Here is a 22387-nt window from a genome sequence, read left to right as displayed (position 1 = left end):
ATGATACAATATTAACATTTAGTTTTATACGTTTGCCTGTTTAAATTAATTGTGCCCATTCAAAAGGCTCCTTCTGCACTGAAAGATTCTATGATTCTATCTGAAACACTGGTTTGGCCTCAACTGCAGCATTGTGTCTAGTTCTGGGCACTTCACTTCAGGGAGAACATTAAGGCTTTAGAGAGGATGTAGAAAGGATTTCTTGGCATGATGAGGGATAAGGAACCTCAGTTACAGGGACAGATTGGAGAAGCCAGGACTGTTCTCGTTGGAGACGTGAAGATTAGGAGATTTGATAGAGGTGTTCAAAATCATGGGGTTTTGTATAGAGAAGATAGGGAGAGACTGTTCCCACTGACGATAAGATCCAGTATTAGAGGACACCAGCATAAGGTGATTGTGAAGAGAAAGCTACGGGAGGAAAAACTTAATTTTTTACGCAGTAAGTAGGATGTGGAATGAAGTGCCCCAGATTGTGGTGGAGGCAGATTCAATCATGGCTTTGAAAAAGGAACTGGATAATTATCCAAAGGGGAAAGCATTGCAGGGTTACGGGGAGAAAAGATGGGGTGGGAGTTCAGAGACTGGCTGAGTGGCCCTTCGAGAGGGCCATCACAGACACAATGGGCCAAATGGCGTCTTCCTCTGCTGTAACCATTCTATTCTCGAGAAGCCCCAACCCACTGCACCTGAAGCAAGAACTTAATAGATAAAAACCAAAACAATCCTTCACTCCAACAACAAAAAAAGAACAAGCAAACTGCAGCAGAGCTACAGGAGTGTGCTGGAACCTACAGCAAAGAATAAATGTCCTGAACACTTCTGAGAGCAAGCAGCAGAAAAAAAATCACAGCGTCATGCAAATATTTTTTTCAACACTTTTGTTAATTTCAAAAAATATTGGTGAGTGGGTACAATTTGACCGGGACAGACGCAGAAAACCTCATAAGAGAAACCTTGAGGAATCCATCCAATCCGACTTGGCGAATCTCACAGGGACCACAGGTTCAACCACAACTAGCATTAGGAAACCTTCAGCAAGGCCTGACTGACAGGCGAAGTGACAAGCTGGATTCCACTGGTGCCGGGAGCGCTGATGAACTGCTGAGGGTCCAGGTCCCAAAATTAACTGAATAGAGTGCAACTCACCCAGGGAAGTGGCAGGGAGCACAGAGCAGGAGGTCAAAAAGGGGGAGAAATAAATCTGTAACGGATAGTTTATATGGGTCGCCAGCAACCTCCGGTTCATTCCGTCCAGTTATCAATTCTGTAAAATATTAGTGAAGAGGGGAGTGGGTGCTATTCAGACATTATTCAGCTACCAGCATATACCCTGTGCTGCCCAATGAGGGGCAACTGCAGACCAATTTCTAGTACCAGAGGTAAGCATAAGAGTGAAGGATAAAGAGTGAAGGGTGTATCACAGCTTGGTATGGTTCCTGCTCTGTCCAAGACTACAAGAAACTACTAAGGGTTGTGAACGTAGCCCAGTCCATCACACAAACCAGCCTCCCATCCACCTACTCCATCTACACTTGGAAAAGCAGCCAGCATAATCAAGGACCCCACGCACCCTGGACATACTCTCTTCCACCTTCTTCTGTCGGTAAAAAGATACAAAAGTCTGAGATCACGCACCAACCGACTCAAGAACAGCTTCTTCCTTGTTGCCATCAGACTTTTGAATGGACCTACATTAAATTAAGCTGATTTTTCTCTACACCCTAATTGTGACTGTAACATTATATTCTGCACCCTCTCCTTTCCTTCTCACCTATGTTTAAGTTTATTAATAAACATTAGTGTCACAAGTCGGCTTACATTAACACTGCAATGAAGTTTCTGTGAAAATCCCCTAGTTGCCTCACTCCGGCGCCTGTTCGGGTACACTGAGGGAGAATTTAGCATGGCCAATGCACCTAACCAGCACGTCTTTCAGACTGTGAGAGGAAACCAGTACACCTGGAGGGAACCCATGCAGACATGGGGAGAACATGCAGACTCCACACAGACAGTGACCCAAACCAGTAATTGAAACCAGGTCCCTGGCGCTGTGAGGCAGCAGTGCTAACCACTGTGCCACCCTATGTACTCTATGAACCGTATGTTTTGTCTGTATTGCACTCAAGAAACAAAACTTCTCACTTTATCCCAATACATGTGATAATAATAAATCAAATCAAATTAAATAAACAATGTAAAAATTGCAGCAACTGTAGAGCAAAGCACAAAAAAGGAACTGAAGCCAGTTTGAGCCAGGGAGCTGATTGCTTCTATTCCACATTTGCAACTATCTTTCCTGGTTATATAAGGATCTTTGCAAGGAAGTCGTGTTTGATACCATATTAGATTTTCCCATTAAACCAGCAGTTGGCCTCTCCATCACCATCAGTGAAAAAACGCAATCTAATCCAGGCACTTTTTCTCCCATTTATGTTCTAATAAACTTTCAATCCAGGTTGTTGGACATCTTATTCAAATCTGTTGATATCTATGCAGTACAATGATTACTGGAGACGATTGTTTGGAACATTACTAAAACACATGTAGAGATAAGGCGCAGAGTGCTGCAGCAGATTACTCTGACTGAACTTATTCCAACTTCCCTTCTACTTGAGTCGCATAGAGTGAACAGATGATGCCGAGTGCAATGTAAGGTCAGTATAGTCTGAATGCCCAGAAATCAATGAACTAAACTCTTCTGCTACCCGCCTACACCCCCAACCCCCTTTCCTGATGCCAATCTGCCAAGTTACTGTTTAAAGCTGCTCCCCTTTTAACTCTCAGTCACACACACAGTCTCACACACTCGGTCACACACAGTCTGCAACATACATACGCAGTCAGTCACTCATACATTGTTACACATAAACAGTCTGTAACATATATACGCAGTCAGTCACGCACACACAGTCACGCACACACAGTCACACACACACAGTCACGCCACACACAGTCACGCCACACACAGTCACGCCACACACAGTCACGCCACACACAGTCACGCCACACACAGTCTGTTGCACTCATCCACAGTCAGTCACACACAAAGTCCATTACACCCATACACAGTCACACACACAAAGTCTGCTACACCCATACGACGAGGGTTGAGGGACGAGCTGATAGGAGTCTACAAGATTGTGAAGGGCATGGGCAGAGTAGATAGTCACGGTTAGGAGGGATAATAGTCAGAAGGGTGATGTGCCAGAAAGCACCCCAGTGGCAGTCTCCCATAAGAGAAAGGGATGGGCAACAGATGGGAGAAGGGAAGGGAGTGTGCAGTCTGTGGAGGGATCCCCTGTGGTTGTCCCCCTCCAAAATAGGTATATTGTTTTGGATTCTGTGGAGGGGGATGACCCTCCAGGGGTAAGCCACGAGGACCAGATCGCCTCCACGGAGACAGGCTCAGAGGTCCGGAAGGGAAAGAAGGGGTTTAGGAGAGCGATAGTTGTGGGGGACGCAATAGTTAGAGGCACGGACAGGCGCTTCTGTGGGACTGAACGAGAATCCAGGATGGTAGTCTGCCTCCCTGGTGCCGGGGTACTGGATGTCTCCGAGAGGGTAGGAAGCATATTTAAAAAGGAAGGTAGTCAAACGGATGTGATTGTACACATTGGGGGAAATGATGTAGGTAGGAAGAGCAGGGGGGTCATACGAGAGAAATTCAGGGAGTTGGGTGCTAGGCTAAAAAGTAAGACCTCCAGGGTAGCAATCTCTGGACTGCTCCCGGTGCCTAGTGCAAGTGAGGCTCGGAACAGGGAGATTCTACAGTTGAACGTGTGGCTAAAGGACTGGTGCAAGAGGGAGGGTTTTAAATTCATAGATAACTGGGAAATCTTCAAGTCAGGATGGCAACTGTACAGAAAGGATGGGTTACACCTTAACTGGAAGGGAGCAAATATCCCGGCTGGGGGTTTTGCTAGAGTGTTTCGGCAGGATTTAAACTAGTGTGGCAGGGGGGTGGGGAACAAAACAGGAGGTCAGTAAATACTGAGGCTGGGGTCGAGCTGGGGGCCAGGGCAAGGCTAGCTAAGAAGAGGAGCACTCTGGAGGAGGAGGACCTGACTGGGCCTGGAGGTCTGGAGTGCATCTGCTTCAATGCGAGGAGTGTAACGGGTAAAACAGACGAACTTAGGGCCTTAATGCTTGTGCGGAATTGGGATGTGGTTGCGGTGACGGAAACTTGGTTAAAAGAAGGACAGGACTGGCAGCTGAATATTCCGGGGTAAAAGTGTTTTAGGCGAGACAGAGGAGGGGCTAAAAAAGGTGGGGGAGTAGCGATATTAGTTAAGGAGCATATTACCGCGGTGCAGAGGGTAGACAACTTAGAGGGGTCATGTACTGAGTCGCTGTGGGTGGAACTCAGAAACAGGAAGGGTGCAGTCACTATGCTGGGGGTGTACTACAGACCACCCAACAGCCCACGGGAAGTGGAGGAAAGGATATGTCAGGAGATTCTGGATAGGTGCAGAAAGCATAGGGTTGTTGTAGTGGGGGACTTTAATTTCCCTGGCACAGACTGGAAAGTGCTTAGAGCTGGGGGTCCGGACGGGGAGGAATTTATAAAATGCGTACTGGAAGGATCTTTGGAACAGTATGTAGATAGCCTGACTAGAGAGGGGGCTATACTGGACCTAGTTCTGGGAAATGAGCCCGGTCAGGTCGTCAAAGGTTCGGTAGGGGAACATGTGGCAAATAGTGACCACAACTCTGTTAACTTTAGGATAGTAATGGACAAGGATGAGTGCTGTCCTACGGGCAGGGTGCTAAATTGGGGGAAGGCTGACTATAGCCGGATTAGGCAGGAATTGGTGGATGTTGATTGGGAGAGGATGTTCGAGGGCAAGTCCGCGTCTGGCATGTGGGAGTCTTTTAAGGAACTATTGATAAGGCTGCAGGATAGGCATGTGCCTGTAAAAAGGAAAGATAGGAAAGGTAGGATTCGAGAGCCGTGGATAACCAGGGAAATTGAGGATCTGATTAAAATGAAAAGGGAGGCATACGTTAAGTCCAGGCAACTAAAAACAGATGGAGCTCTGGAGGAATACAGAGAGAGTAGGAAAGATCTCAAACGGGGAGTTAGAAGGGCAAAAAGAGGTCACGAGATGTTCTTGGCAGGCAGGATTAAGGAGAATCCTAAGGCATTCTATTCATACGTTAGGAACAAAAGAGTTGTCAGGGAGAAAATCGGACCTCTCAGGGACAAAGGAGGGGAATTATGCTTAGAACCCAAGGGAATAGGGGAGATCCTAAATGAATACTTTGCATCGGTATTCACGAAGGAGAGGGGCGTGTTAACCGGGAGTGTCTCGGAGGGAGGTGTTGACCCGTTAGAGAAAATCTCCATTACAAGAGAGGAAGTGTTAGGTTTTTTAGGGAACATTAAAACTGACAAAGCCCCTGGGCCTGATGGCATCTATCCTAGACTGCTCAGGGAGACGAGAGGTGAAATTGCTGGGCCTCTGACGGAAATCTTTGTCGCTTCTTTGGACACGGGTGAGGTCCCTGAGGATTGGAGGATAGCGAATGTGGTCCCGTTGTTTAAGAAGGGTAGCAGGGATAACCCAGGAAATTATAGGCCGGTGAGCTTGACGTCCGTGGTAGGGAAGTTGTTGGAGAGGATTCTTAGAGACAGGATGTATGTGCATTTAGAACGGAACAATCTCATTAGTGACAGACAGCATGATTTTGTAAGAGGGAGGTCGTGCCTTACAAATTTGGTGGAGTTTTTTGAGGAAGTGACAAAAACGGTTGATGAAGGAAGGGCCGTGGATGTCGTCTATATGGATTTCAGTAAGGCATTTGACAAAGTCCCACATGGCAGGTTGGTTAAGAAGGTTAAGGCTCATGGGATACAAGGAGAAGTGGCTCGATGGGTGGAGAACTGGCTTGGCCATAGGAGACAGAGGGTAGTGGTCGAAGGGTCTTTTTCCGGCTGGAGGTCTGTGACCAGTGGTGTTCCGCAGGGCTCTGTACTAGGACCTCTGCTATTTGTGATATATATAAATGATTTGGAAGAAGGTGTAACTGGTGTAATCAGCAAGTTTGCGGATGACACGAAGATGGCTGGAATTGCGGATAGCGAAGAGCATTGTCGGGCAATACAGCAGGATATAGATAGGCTGGAAAATTGGGCGGAGAGGTGGCAGATGGAATTTAATCCGGATAAATGCGAAGTGATGCATTTTGGAAGGAATAATGTAGGGAGGGGTTATACAATAAATGGCAGAGTCATCAGGAGTATAGAAACACAGAGGGACCTAGGTGTGCAAGTCCACAAATCCTTGAAGGTGGCAACACAGGTGGAGAAGGTGGTGAAGAAGGCATATGGTATGCTTGCCTTTATAGGACGGGGTATAGAGTATAAAAGCTGGAGTCTGATGATGCAGCTGTATAGAACGCTGGAACAGTGGTTAGCACTGCTGCTTCACAGCTCCAGGGTCCCGGGTTCGATTCCCGGCTCGGGTCACTGTCTGTGTGGAGTTTGCACATTCTCCTCGTGTCTGCGTGGGTTTCCTCCGGGTGCTCCGGTTTCCTCCCACAGTCCAAAGATGTGCGGGTTAGGTTGATTGGCCAGGTTAAAAATTGCCCCTTAGAGTCCTGGGATGTGTAGGTTAGAGGGTTAGCGGGTAAATATGTGGGAGTAAGGCCTGGGTGGGATTGTGGTCGGTGCAGACTCGATGGGCCGAATGGCCTCCTTCTGCACTGTAGGGTTTCTATGATTTCTATGGTTAGGCCACATTTGGAGTACTGCGTCCAGTTCTGGTCGCCGCACTGCCAGAAGGACGTGGAGGCATTGGAGAGAGTGCAGAGAAGGTTTACCAGGATGTTGCCTGGTATGGAGGGTCTTAGCTATGAGGAGAGATTGGGTAGACTGGGCTTGTTCTCCTTGGAAAGACGGATAATGAGGGGAGATCTAATAGAGGTATACAAGATTATGAAGGGTATAGATAGGGTGAACAGTGGGAAGCTTTTTCCCAGGTCGGAGGTGACGATCATGAGGGGTCATGGGCTCAAGCTGAGAGGGGCGAAGTATAACTCAGACATCAGAGGGACGTTTTTTACACGGAGGCTGGTGGGGGCCTGGAATGCGCTGCCAAGTAGGGTGGTGGAGGCAGGCACGCTGACATCGTTTAAGACTTACCTGGATAGTCACATGAGCAGCCTGGGAATGGAGGGATACAAACGATTGGTCTAGTTGGACCAAGGAGTGGCACAGGCTTGGAGGGCCGAAGGGCCTGTTTCCTGTGCTGTACTGTTCTTTGTTCTTTGTTCTTTTATAGTCAGAAGCTTTTTCCCAGGATGGAAGAGTCAGTTACAAGGGGGCATAGGTTTAAGGTACGAGGGGCAAGGTTTAAAGGAGATGTACGAGCAAATCTTTTACATAGAGGGTGGTGGGTGCCTGGAACTCGCTGTCGGGGAAGGTAGTGGAAGCAGATACGATAGTGAGTTTTAAGGGGCGTCTTGACATATACATGAATAGGATGGGAATATAGGGACATGGTCCCTGGAAGAGGTTTTTAGTTCAGTCGGGTAGCATGGTCAATGAAGGCTTGGAGGGCCCCAGAGCCTGTTCCTGTACTGTAATTTTCTTTGTTCATACACAGTCACACACACACAGTCTGTTTACACCCATACACAGTCACACACACACACAGTCTGTTTACACCCATACAGTCACACACACACAGTCTGTCACACCCATACACAGTCACACACACACACAGTCTGTTTACACCCATACAGTCACACACACACAGTCTGTCACACCCATACACAGTCACACACACACACAGTCTGTTACACCCATACACAGTCACACACACACACACAGTCTGTTACACCCATACAGTCACACACACACAGTCTGTTACACCCATACACAGTCACACACACACACAGTCTGTTACACCCATACACAGTCACACACACACACAGTCTGTTACACCCATACACAGTCACACACACACACAGTCTGTTACACCCATACACAGTCACACACACACACAGTCTGTTACACCCATACACAGTCACACACACACACAGTCTGTTACACCCATACACAGTCACACACACACACAGTCTGTTACACCCATACACAGTCACACAAGACAAGATTTTATGGCCCTGCTCATCCTGAAACCATAAAATCCCACCTGAGGTCAATTGACCTTTCCAAGTTCCGCCCCTCAGCTGCTCAGATATCAGGACGGTAAAATTCCAGCCACAGTCTGTTACACCCAAGCACACTCCGTCTCACACACACACACACACACACACACACTCAGACTCAGACTCAGACACACACACACACACACTCAGACTCAGACACACACACACACACACACACACACTCAGGCGCACACACACACTCAGGCGCACACACACACTCAGGCGCACGCACACACTCAGGCGCACACACACACTCACACTCAGACTCAGACACACACACACACACACACACTCAGGCACACACACACACTCAGGCGCACACACACACTCAGGCGCACACACACACTCAGGCGCACACACACACTCAGGCGCACACACACACGCTCAGGCGCGCACACACATGCTCAGGCGCGCACACACGCTCAGGCGCGCACACACACTCAGGCGCACACACACACTCAGGCGCACACACACACGCTCAGGCGCGCACACACATGCTCAGGCGCGCACACACGCTCAGGCGCGCACACACACTCAGGTGCACACACACACACTCAGGCGCACACACACGCTCAGGCGCGCACACACACTCAGGCGCACACACACACTCAGGCGCACACACAGCCTGTTACACCTGTACACACACAGTCACACGCACATAGCCTGTTTCACCTGTACAAACTGTCACACACACAGCCGGTTACAACTGTACACACTCAGTCATACACACAGCCTGTTACACCTGTACACGCAGTCACACACACAGTCTGTTACACCTGTGCATACTCAGTCACACACAGCCTGTTATACCTATACACACTCAGTTACACACAGCATGTTACACCTGTACACACTCAGTCATACAGACACACAGCCTGTTATACCTGTACACACTCAGTCACACACACACACACATATACAGCCTGTTACACTCATACACAGCCACACAGTGTTACACTCATCCATGGACACACACAAATACAGAGTTACACTCATACACAGACACAGACACACACACACACACTCAGTCTGCGACCATGCTCGTCTCGAAACCGTAAAATTCTGCCCAAGGTCAACTGACCTTTCCAAGGTCTGCCCCTCACCCTCTCTGATTCCCGTGGTGGGCGGGACGATAAAATTCCAGCCACAGTCTGTTACACTCATACACACTCAGTCAGACACACACACACGGCCTGTTACACCTGTACACACTCAGTCACACACACACAGAGCCTGTTACACCTGTACACACTCAGTCACACACAGCCTGTTAGACCTGTACACACTCAGTCACACACAGCCTGTTACACCTGTACACACAGTCACACACACACAGCTTGTTACACCTGTACACACAGTCACACACACACAGAGCCTGTTACACCTGTACACACTCAGTCACACAAACACACAGCCTGTTACACCTGTACACACTCAGTTACACACATATACAGCCTATTACACCTGTAGTCACACACACAGCCTGTTGCACATGTAGTCACACGCACAGCCTGTTACACCTGTACACAGTCTCACACACATACACAGCCTGTTACACCTGTACACAGTCTCACACACATACACAGCCTGTTACACCTGTACACAGTCACACATACACAGCCTATTACACTTGTACACAGTCTCACACACATACACAGCCTGTTACACCTGTACACGTAGTCACACACACATACACAGCCTGTTACACCTGTACAGTCACACACACACACACACATACACAACCTGTTACACCTGTACACAGTCTCACACACACACATACACAGCCTGTTACACCTGTACACAGTCTCACACACACACATACACAGCCTGTTACACCTGTACACATAGTCACACACACATACACAGCCTGTTACACCTGTACACAGTCACACACACGCACATACACAGCCCGTTACACCTGTACACAGTCACACACACATACACAGCCTGTTACACCTGTACACAGTCTCACACACACACATACACAGCCTGTTACACCTGTACACAGTCTCACACACATACACAGCATGTTACACCTATACACATAATCACACACACATACACAGCCTGTTACACCTGTAGTCACACACAAACAGCCACACACACACAAATACAGCCTGTTACACCTGTACACAGTCTCACACACATACACAGCCTGTTACACCTGTACACGTAGTCACACACACATACACAGCCTGTTACACCTGTACAGTCACACACACACACACACATACACAACCTGTTACACCTGTACACAGTCTCACACACACACATACACAGCCTGTTACACCTGTACACAGTCTCACACACACACATACACAGCCTGTTACACCTGTACACATAGTCACACACACATACACAGCCTGTTACACCTGTACACAGTCACACACACGCACATACACAGCCCGTTACACCTGTACACAGTCACACACACATACACAGCCTGTTACACCTGTACACAGTCTCACACACACACATACACAGCCTGTTACACCTGTACACAGTCTCACACACATACACAGCATGTTACACCTGTACACATAATCACACACACATACACAGCCTGTTACACCTGTAGTCACACACAAACAGCCACACACACACAAATACAGCCTGTTACACCTGTACACAGTCTCACACACATACACAGCCTGTTACACCTGTACACGTAAACACACACACAAATACAGCCTGTTACACCTGTACACACTCAGTCACACACACATACAGCCTGTTACACCTGTACACACTCAGTCACACACACATACACAGCCTGTTACACCTGTACACAGTCACACACACGCACATACACAGCCCGTTATACCTGTACACAGTCACACACACATACACAGCCTGTTACACCTGTACACAGTCTCACACACACACATACACAGCCTGTTACACCTGTACACAGTCTCACACATACACAGCATGTTACACCTGTACACATAATCACACACACATACACAGCCTGTTACACCTGTAGTCACACACAAACAGCCACACACACACAAATACAGCCTGTTACACCTGTACACAGTCTCACACACATACACAGCCTGTTACACCTGTACACGTAAACACACACACAAATACAGCCTGTTACACCTGTACACACTCAGTCACACACACATACAGCCTGTTACACCTGTACACACTCAGTCACACACACATACACAGCCTGTTACACCTGTACACAGTCACACACAGCATGTTACACTCACTCACACACAGTCTGTTACACTCACAACACACATAAACACGGTCTGTCACTCGTACATCGACCTTCAATTAGCTCTCACTCCCACTGAGCAATCAATCTCACACTATCCCTCACATTAACTCAGTTACACATACCAGTTCCCGCATAATATCCACACTGTCTCTCAGTTCCGGACTGGGAATCATTCTGATTGCTGCTACACACTGTTACTCACGCACGCACTTGTTTCTGGCCACTTACCCGGTCATGTCCACTGGAACCCTAACCCATGGAAATCTTCCTTTCTATCCATCGATATAATTTCCTTCCCAAGTCCCTGTCCCGGGCTGAGCTTCCCACTCCTGGCTATCTCTATTAGTCTAGCTAATCACTGCAGGGTTTGAGAGAGAAGTGGGTGCAGTGTACCTGTCTGTCTCCCTACCTGACACACACTGCTGGGCTAGTCTATGGTGAGAGTGGGAGATGGCAGTGTGTGGAGGAGCTTGTCCCTGTGCTGTGAGAGTGAGAGGAGGAAGCGGCAGCTTACTGTGGGCTTTTGGGGTAGAAGGGCAGAGTAACGTGGCTGAGGTCCTGGATGTCGAAGGCAGTGGGCTCCGCTGAGATAGCCTGCCGCTTGGTCCGCTGCTGCTCCTGTACAGCAGCCTGGCTGGCCGGCTGCTTGCTGGTCGGCTTGATCACCGAGCGGTACTTGTCCAGTTCATTCTGCAGCCTCTGGATCAGCTCGTCTTTCTGATCCAGCTCCAGCTCCAGCTCGTCTATCAGAGTATCCCTCTGCCTCAGCTCCTCGATCTTCTCCTGCAGAGCGTACTGTAGGTCCCTCAGAGTGCCCATGGCAGCAGCACAGCCACAGGCTAACTTTCCAAACTCTCCACCGACTTTGCTGAACTTTCCGCCGCACCGACCTGCTCCACTCCGACTGCCTCCTGTCCCCTTTACTCTGGAGCAGACTTTCACAGCACACAGCCCCGGGAGGGCAGGGGGAGGGGGGTGGGGAGAGAAGCCAGTTGGGAAGGTGCTTGGAATGAAAAGGCTTTCTCTCTCTCTCTCCCTTAACAGTTGCGCCTCCTGTATTTCCGGAAATCCTCTGACTGCAGCCCAGAGCTGTGAAGACTTTGCTCATCCCGCCTCCCCTCCCAGCTCCATCCAGAAAGCAAGCGTGGCGCCTACAGGCTCCTGCTCACCCGACACCTCAACCTCCCACCCCCTCCCCTCCCCTCCCCCTCCCCCTATCCCACACCTCCCCCTATTTCCCCCTCCCACTATCTCCCCACCTCCCCCCTCCCAATATCTCCCCACCTCCCCCCTCCCAATATCTCCCCACCTCCCCCCTCCCAATATCTCCCCACCTTCCCCCTCCCAATATCTCCCCACCTCCCCCCTCCCAATATCTCCCCACCTCCCCCCTCCCAATATCTCCCCACCTCCCCCCTCCCAATATCTCCCCACCTCCCCCCTCCCAATATCTCCCCACCTCCCCCCTCCCAATATCTCCCCACCTCCCCCCTCCCAATATCTCCCCACCTCCCCCCTCCCAATATCTCCCCACCTCCCCCCTCCCAATATCTCCCCACCTCCCCCCTCCCAATATCTCCCCACCTCCCCCCTCCCAATATCTCCCCACCTCCCCCTCCCAATATCTCCCCACCTCCCCCTCCCAATATCTCCCCACCTCCCCCTCCCAATATCTCCCCACCTCCCCCCTCCCAATATCTCCCCACCTCCCCCCTCCCAATATCTCCCCACCTCCCCCCTCCCAATATCTCCCCACCTCCCCCCTCCCAATATCTTCCCACCTCCCCCCTCCCAATATCTCCCCACCTCCCCCCTCCCAATATCTCCCCACCTCCCCCCTCCCAATATCTCCCCACCTCCCCCCTCCCAAAATCTCCCCACCTCCCCCCTCCCACTATCTCCCCACCTCCCCCTCCCACGATCTCCCCACCTCCCCCTCCCACTATCTCCCCACCTCCCCCTCCCACTATCTCCCCACCTCCCCCTCCCACTATCTCCCCACCTCCCCCTCCCACTATCTCCCCACCTCCCCCTCCCACTATCTCCCCACCTCCCCCTCCTACTATCTCCCCACCTCCCCCTCCCACTATCTCCCCACCTCCCCCTCCCACTATCTCCCCACCTCCCCCTCCCACTATCTCCCCACCTCCCCCTCCCACTATCTCCCCACCTCCCCCTCCCACTATCTCCCCACCTCCCCCTCCCACTATCTCCCCCTCCCACTATCTCCCCACCTCCCCCTCCCACTATCTCCCCACCTCCCCCTCCCACTATCTCCCCACCTCTTCCTCCCACCTCCCCCTCCCACTATCTCCCCACCTCCTCCTCCCACTATCTCCCCACCTCCCCCTCCCAATATCTCCCCACCTCCCCCCTCCCAATATCTCCCCACCTCCCCCTCCCAATATCTCCCCACCTCCCCCCTCCCAATATCTCCCCACCTCCCCCCTCCCAATATCTCCCCACCTCCCCCTCCCACTATCTCCCCACCTCCCCCTCCCACTATCTCCCCACCTCCCCCTCCCACTATCTCCCCACCTCCCCCTCCCACTATCTCCCCACCTCTTCCTCCCACCTCCCCCTCCCACTATCTCCCCACCTCCCCCTCCCACTATCTGCCCACCTCCCCCTCCCAATATCTCCCCACCTCCCCCCTCCCAATATCTCCCCACCTCCCCCCTCCCAATATCTCCCCACCTCCCCCTCCCAATATCTCCCCACCTCCCCCCTCCCAATATCTCCCCACCTCCCCCCTCCCAATATCTCCCCACCTCCCCCTCCCACTATCTCCCCACCTCCCCCTCCCACTATCTCCCCACCTCCCCCTCCCACTATCTCCCCACCTCCCCCTCCCACTATCTCCCCACCTCTTCCTCCCACCTCCCCCTCCCACTATCTCCCCACCTCCCCCTCCCACTATCTGCCCACCTCCCCCTCCCAATATCTCCCCACCTCCCCCCTCCCAATATCTCCCCACCTCCCCCCTCCCAATATCTCCCCACCTCCCCCCTCCCAATATCTCCCCACCTCCCCCCTCCCAATATCTCCCCACCTCCCCCCTCCCAATATCTCCCCACCTCCCCCCTCCCAATATCTCCCCACCTCCCCCCTCCCAATATCTCCCCACCTCCCCCTCCCACTATCTCCCCACCTCCCCCTATCTCCCCACCTCCCCCTCCCACTATCTCCCCACCTCCCCCTCCCACTATCTCCCCACCTCCCCCTCCCACTATCTCCCCACCTCCCCCTCCCACTATCTCCCCACCTCCCCCTCTCACTATCTCCCCTCTCCCACTATTTCCTTCACACCTCCCCCCTCCCACTATCTCCCCCTCCCACTATCTCCCCACCTCCCCCTCTCACTATCTCTCCACCTCCTCCTCTCACTATCTCCCCTGTCCCCCTCCTTTACTATCCCCTCTCCCTCTCATTCCCACTTTCGCTCTCCTACTCTCTCCCTCCCCCCTTCCCGCCCTCCACCATTCACCCCCTCCCCCCATCCTCTCAATCACCCTCTCTAGTTTACAAGCCCTTTGCGAGATGAATGCTTCACACTTCACTAACCTGTGCTTTGAACTCTCCAGAGACAATAACACAATTGAGACAGTGTGCTGTGTGTATGGTTATGTGTGGCTGTATGAGGATATACATATATATATAAATATGTGTCTGTGTGGCTGTATGAGTCTATGTGTGGGGCTATATATGTGTGTGTATGGCTGTATGTGTACATATGTGTGTGGGGTTGTGTGTGTGGTTGTGAGTATACGTGTGTGCTTGTATGAGTATACATGTGGGTGTGGCTATATGTGTGTATTTATGTGTGTGTGGTTGTATGTGTGTATATATGTGTGTGTGTGTCTTCCTGCCTGCTTCCAGGACTGTTTGAGCTGAAAGTTATCCCAGCCTGAGCAAAGACAGACGCCTTTCCTCTCATTGACTGATAGATTAAATCTATTTTGATAATTACTTGGATATGAGTTTTTATGCAATAAATGACATCGCAATATTTGAGTTTAAATCTCGATTTCTTTAAAAAGGTTAAATTAAAACAGGCAAACCAGAACAGCAAGGCACACTTCAAACAAAATGTGTTAAATACAATCTCCAGTTTTAAACTAAAATGGAAACGGTTCTGTTTATGGTTCGAAAATAAATACCTTTAGCTTAAGGTGCATTTGCTGGAAAAGAGACTGAACGATATCAGTAAAGATCCACTCAGAACCTGAATATCTCTCTCAATACCATCGCTGTATCATTTATAAACTTCAATATAGAAATAGATTCAATAGATAGTTAACGCTCCTGGTTGAATTTTTAACTTTTAAAGTTTGATCAAGCCCGCCCTTTGCTGGGTCCAGGGACGTTCGCTCTTGATATTAATACATCCACTTTCAACCTCTGTTTCAGGCATCTTTCCAAATGCCTGCCAGATATTTAACATAACCGGCACACAATGCACCTTTAAAAATCACGGGAAGCAAATTGGGAATTGTGTGGTCCCGCTGCAATATGGAATGAGGGTTAGGATATATTTCCCACTGTTTAAATGATCCCAGTCCCTGCGGAGTCCGTTCCAATTTTAACACAGGATAGGCAATAGCGCCGACTAGCGCACCATCGCTATTGTGTCTTCAGTTATGAACCTAAAATCTTTTATAACAAGGGGACATTGATTTAATTCAAAGTTCAAAATGCAACACATAAGTGTGGCGCGCTCAGCATTTGCAGCTGAATTATCATATTTACAATTCCTGGTGATGTCTTATTTTTTATTCATTCATGGGATGTGGACATCGCCAGTAATTGTTGCCCATCCCTAATTGCCCTTCAACTGCGTGTCTCACTAGCCCATTTCTGAGGGCATTCAAAGAGTCAACCACATTGCTGTGGATCTGGAGTCACCTGCAGGCCAGACCGGGTAAGGACTGCAGAGTACATTCTGTTACACCAGCCACTCTCAATGCTTCTTCAATTTATGTTCTGATTCATCTGCTAAGGGGAGGCAGTAGGTGGTAAGCAGCCAGAGGTTTCCTTGCCCACCTGTTTGCCATGAGACGTCATGGGGTCCAGGGTCAATTTTGACAACTCCCAGAGTATGTTGCCCTTAAAGGGACAACAGTCATGAGCAACTGCTTTCTAATTGTGCACCGCTCAGTCACCACCTGTGGTGGGTCTATCCTGTCGGTGAGGCAGGACAGACCCAGGATGGTGATGGTTGTGCCTGGGACAGTGTCTGTAAGGTATGATTTCATGAGTATAACTGTGCCTGTGAGACAACTCTTCCAATTTTGGCACAAGCCAAGCTAGTAAATTAGTAAGGAGGGCTTTGCAGGGCCGAAGTTTTTCCATTGCCTTGGTTGATCCCGGATGGCCCGTACAGTTTCATTCTTTTTAGACTTTGTAGCAGTTTGATACAACTGAGTGTTTTCAGGGGACAATTGAGAGTCAACCACATTGCTATGGCTCTGGAGTCACATGTAGGCCCGACCAGGTAAGGATGGCAGATTTCCTTCCCTAAAGGACATTAGTGAACCAGATGAGATTTTAGACCACAAGACATAAGACATAAGGAGCAGAATTAGGCCACTCAGCCCATCAAGTCTGCTCCACCATTCAATCATGGCTGATATTTTTCTCATTCCCATAACCCTTGATCCCCTTATTAATCAAGAACCTATCTATCTCTATCTTAAAAACACTCAATGAACTGGCCTCCACAGCCTTCTGTGGCAAAGAGTTCCACAGATTCACCACTCTCTGGCTGAAGAAATTCCTCCTCAACTCTGTTTTAAAGGATCGTCCCTTTAGCCTGAGGTTGTGCCCTCTGGTTCTAGTTTTTCCTACTAGTGATTTTAGAACAATTGACAGTGGTTTCATGGTCATCACTAGATTCTTAACTCCAGATTTTTATTGAGTTTCAAATATCACCATCTGCCATGGTGGGTCCCCAGGGCATTACCGTGTGTCTCTAGATTACCAATGACAATCTAATAATCTGATAATCTAACCAAAGATCTGGCTGTAATGCTTGACTACTCTGCCAGCAAAAAATACTGGGAAAAAACCTCAGCAGGTCTAGTAACATCTGTGGAGAGAGAAACAGAGTTAATGTTATGAGTCTGGATTACCCTCCTTCAGAATATGTTTCACCATATCTGCTATGCTAACCTCCTGTCCTTTTGATAATAATAATACAATGGCTCAGATTTTGCTTCCAAAAGAATATTAAATGCCGTTCGAGAATGCGTAAAATGCCCTTTAAGAGGCATAAAGAGAAACTTTGTGATTTGCAGCAAATCTCCACAATTTGCCAGGTGCTTTGTGTCAATCTGCCCTTTGCCTCATGATAACAGCAAGCTCGCTCTGAACTTTCCCAGGTCTTTCATGAAGTTGCTGCATTTGTGCATTGAATCTGCCATAGAAAGTTTGGGATATTAGGGCCAATGCTTAATGTTGTAAGTACCTTTTAAATAGACTAGAAAGGGAGCAATTGAAATGTGGAATCTCATTCCTGCATGTAGTAAATTGTTGTCAAAGATTTATTTCTTTAATTTAAAACTTACATTTCTTTCCTGCCTCTTTTTTCTTTCCTTGTCCTTATTTCTCTGTCTGAACCTGACTGGATACCAATTCATCTTTTTTGTTTCTCCGTCACTCCTCAATTTCTTTCTTAATCCTAAAATCTCACTGTTTGAGTGGACAGACTGTCCATCATTAAGGACAGTAAGGAGTCTAACAACACCGGGTTAAAGTCCAACAGGTTTATTTGGTAGCAAACGCCACTAGCCTTTAACCTGGTGTTGTTAGACTCCTTACTGTTTACCCCAGTCCAACGCCGGCATCTCCACATCATGACCATCATTAAGGACTCAGGGCCTGTGTTGCCTTCAACAGTATCAGCTCACACTTCCAATATTCTGCAGCTGTTCTGTCTTTTTAAGCTGTTATATGTCATTGTATTATCTGTAAATAGATAAGAACCTTAGCTAGGAACCAGTGTATTGTGTGTAAGTGTTCGGGGGTGCTACATTTCACTGCTGCACTAGGATTCATGTGATAGAATAGAACCATTTCAGTCGGGACCTTCTATTGCATAAAGCAGCATGACACTATCAAACATAAAGAATTCTGATATTTCAAAGCCTAAGATATGATTATGGGGTCCAATACTGGCTGGTCAGCATTTATTGCCCATCCATAGTTGCCCTTGTGAAGGTGGCGGTGAGCTGCCTTCTTGAAACAGGGGGCTTGAGTTTAAGAGCCGTGGGGTTATGCTGCAACTGTACAGGACCTTGGTGAGACCACATTTGGAATATTGTGTGCGGTTCTGGTCGCCTCACTATAAGAAGGATGTGGAAGCACTGGGAAGAGTGCAAAGGAGATTTACCAGGATGCTGCCTGGTTTGGAGGGTAGGTCTTATGAGGAAAGGTTGAGGGAGCTAGGGCTTTTCTCTTTAGAGCGGAGGAGGTTGAGAGGCAACTTAATAGAGGTTTATAAGATGATGAGGGGGATAGATAGAGTGGACGTTCAGAGACTATTTCCTTGGGTGGATGTAGCTGTTATTAGGGGCCATAACTATCGTGGTAGAAGATCTTGGAGGGATGTACGAGGTAGGTTCTTTACTCAGAGAGTGGTTGGGGTGTGGAATGGACTGCCTGCTGTGATAGTGGAGTCAGACACTTTAGGAACTTTCAAGTGGTTATTGGATAGGCACATGGAGCACACTAGAATGATAGGGAGTGGGATAGCTTGATTGTGGTTTCGGAAAAGGTTCGGCACAACATCGTGGGCTGAAGAGCCTGTACTGTGCTGTACTGTTCTATGTTTTATGTTCTATGTAAACTCTGCAGTCCATGTTCTGTGGGTTGACAAACAATGCTGTTTGGAGAGAATTCCAGGATTTTGACCCAGCAACTGTGAAGGAACGGTGATATATTTCCAAGTCAGGATAGTGAGTGGTTTGGAGGGGAACTTGCAGGTGGTGGTGTTCCCATGTATATTGTGCTTGTCTTTTAGATGGAAATGGTCATGGATTTGGAATGTGCTATCTAAGGATCTTTGGTGAATTGCTGCCGTGCATCTTGTAGATAGTACACACTGCTGCTACTGGGCATTGGTGGTGGAGGGAGAGGATGTGGTGCCAATCAAGTGGGCTCCTTTGTCCTGGATGGTGTCTTCTTGAGTGTTGTTGGAGCTGCACCCATCTGGGCAAGTGGGGAGTATTCCATCACACTCCTGACTTGTGCCTTGTAGTGGGAGTCAGGAGGTGAGTTACTTGCCGCAGTATTCTTAGCCTCTGATCTGCTCTTGTAGCCACTGTGTTTATGTGGTGAGTCCAGTTGAGTTTCTGGTCAATGGTATCCCCAAGGATGTTGACAGTGGGGGATTCAGTGATGGTTACACCATTGAATGTCAAGGGACGGTGGTTAGAGTGTCTCTTATTGGTGATGCTCATTGCCTGGCATTTGTGTGGCGCGAAAGTTATTTGCCACTTGGTAACCCTATTGAATGTTATAGTTTTAGCCAGTCACTTAATTTATTAATAAGGCTTTGTGATTGTATGCTTTCATCTGCATTGCTTACAATTCCACCTATCATTGTGCCGTCAGCAAATTTGGACATGTTGCTTTATATCACATCGCCTAATTGACTATTAAATATGGTGAATAGTTGAGATCCTACAAGCCAAATAACTTAAAGATGGTAAACAGTACAAAATGCAAGCAAAATGACAAAATCAATACTGCCCTTCATCTCAAGAGAGGCTAGAATGTAAAGACGATGAAGTTATAACTGGTCGAATTCATCTGGAGTACTGGATTTGCACATTTGGAAGGATACTTAAGCCTTGGATGGGGTGTAGCACAGATTCTGTGGAATAATCTGGGGACACAGTGGCACAGTGATTAGCATTGCTGCCTCACAGTGCCAGGGACCCAGGTTCAATTCTAGCCTTGGGTCACTGTCTGTGTGGAGTTTGCACATTCTCCCTGTGTCTGCATGTGGGTTTCCTCCAGCTGCTCTGGTTTCCTCCCACAGCGCCGGTTAGGTGGATTGGCTATGCTAACTTACCCCTTCATAGCAGGGGGTCTGCAGGGTAATACATGGAGTTACGGGGCCTGGGTGGGATTGTTGTCAGTGCAGGCTCAATGGGCCAAATGGCCTCCTTCTGCACTGTAGGGATTCCATTCCACGAGATGGTCCAGGCAACTGAATGTGCTGAGCAGGGTGTAAGTGAATTACAAAGCGTGCTGAAGAAGGTGAACCATTTGTGGTGGGTTACGGCTGCTGCGAGGAACACCCCGAGTGAGGGCGCAGCAGAGCTCAAGAAGGGTAATACAGCACTGGGGTGGATGCTTGTTTTCATTTTGCAGTAGAGCACTTCCAGGAAACTTGCAGGAATCATGTATGTTTCTGTTGCAAGAGGAAGGGTCATTTACAAGCCTGGTGCAGAATGAAGCAGGCAGGGCAGAATGTACAGAAAAAAACAACAGTTATTTTAACACCGTGAAGGAAACTTGCTGAGGAACCCAACAAGGACCCGTATCTTACAATCATATCTTACAAACCAGGTCCAACTCCACAAGGTGCCACCTACAGAGATAGCCTTGATGGGCAATGGCAGATCTCTTGAAATGGGGGTCGACACAGGAGCCTCGGCTATAGTCAGAGTGGAGTAGGCATTCCAATGCCTCCAAAAAAGTCTGCAATCCTTGATGTTAAGTAATTCAGGAACGATTTTGTCTACGTATGCAGGAAACATGCTGAAGACAGTAGGGTCAGTTACAGTAACCTACAGAAACCAAACAGCACAATTACCTCTTCCAGTGATTGAGGGTCACAGACCTTGGGGGGAATTCTCCGGCCTCCGAGCTGAATGTTTTTTGGTGACGGAGGGCAACGTGCTGTTCCTGGAGGTGGGACTCGCTGTTCCTATCCCATGGGATTTCCCATCGTTGTCATCCCAAAACCCACGGGAAAGGGTGCGCTGTCAGTGGGATCGGAGAATCACGCCGGTATAAATGGTTGGAGAATTCAACCCATTGTCTCATGGTCTGAGACTGGTTGAAACAGATAAAGTTAGACTGGCTTTAGATATTAAGTATTCGGGATGGAGGTTTTTCAAAAGCTCTGAGGTTTTCCAGAAGGAACTGGGATGAATGAAAGGGGCTCAAGCCAGAATTTATTTGAACCCTGTGGCAACACTTAAATTCTTTTGGGCATGCCCAGTGCCTTATGCACTCCATCATAAAGTAGAAGTGGAGCTAGGACGATTGGAAGACTTAGGTGTCATAAAACCGGCACAGTTTGCTGAATGGGCTGCGCTCATAGTCCCTGCTTTGAAGCCAGATCGCACTGTAAGAATCTGTGGAGATTATTAACTGTAAATCAAGGAACTCTGATAGATAGATACCCCATTCCGAGAACCGAGGACCAAGTTACATCTCAGTCACACCTACCGGCAGCTGGAGTTAGATGAGGATTCACAGAGGTTAGTTGCTATCAACACCCAGAAAAGGGTATCAGTACATACTTTTACCCTTTGGAGTCTCAAAAGCCTGTGCCATTTTCCAGTGTACGATGGAAAGTTTATTGCAGGGCATTCCTAAAGTAGTGGTGTATCTGAATGATGTCCTAATTACTGGAGCATTCCCTGAGGAGCAGGGGACAAACAGGACAAACAGGAATACTATTAAGACTTACCTGGATAGTCACATGAGCAGCCTGGGAATGGAGGGATACAAACAATTGGTCTAGTTGGACCAAGGAGCGGCACAGGCTTGGAGGGCCGAAGGGCCTGTTTCCTGTACTGTACTGTTCTTTGTTCTTTGTTAGGACAAACTTAGAAGAGGTCCTAAAAAGATTTAAAGAAGTGGGCGTTCATTTAAAATGAGAGAAATGCATTTTTCAGGTGGATTAAGTTGCATTCCTGAGTTTCAGGGTGGACACAAAAAGCCGACATCCTTTGGAGG

At 48.7% G+C, this 22387-nt stretch overlaps 1 protein-coding gene across 2 annotated transcripts in view; it reads right to left on the bottom strand.

The window, feature by feature from the left end:
* prkg1b (protein kinase cGMP-dependent 1b) overlaps positions 1-12433 on the bottom strand; it is a 722012-nt gene extending 709579 nt beyond the window's left edge. For both annotated transcript variants that reach the window (XM_078223608.1, XM_078223609.1), the window contains exon 1: positions 11925-12433. In XM_078223608.1, coding sequence (XP_078079734.1) covers positions 11925-12229 — 305 coding nt within the window. In that variant the 5' untranslated portion in view covers positions 12230-12433. The remainder of the gene's footprint in view (positions 1-11924) is intronic.
* Between the last annotated feature and the right edge of the window lie 9954 nt (positions 12434-22387).

Source organism: Mustelus asterias, chromosome 11, assembly GCF_964213995.1.
Source record: "Mustelus asterias chromosome 11, sMusAst1.hap1.1, whole genome shotgun sequence".
Taxonomy (NCBI): Eukaryota; Metazoa; Chordata; class Chondrichthyes; order Carcharhiniformes; family Triakidae; genus Mustelus; species Mustelus asterias.
This window is presented reverse-complemented; position numbering and strand designations above follow the sequence as displayed.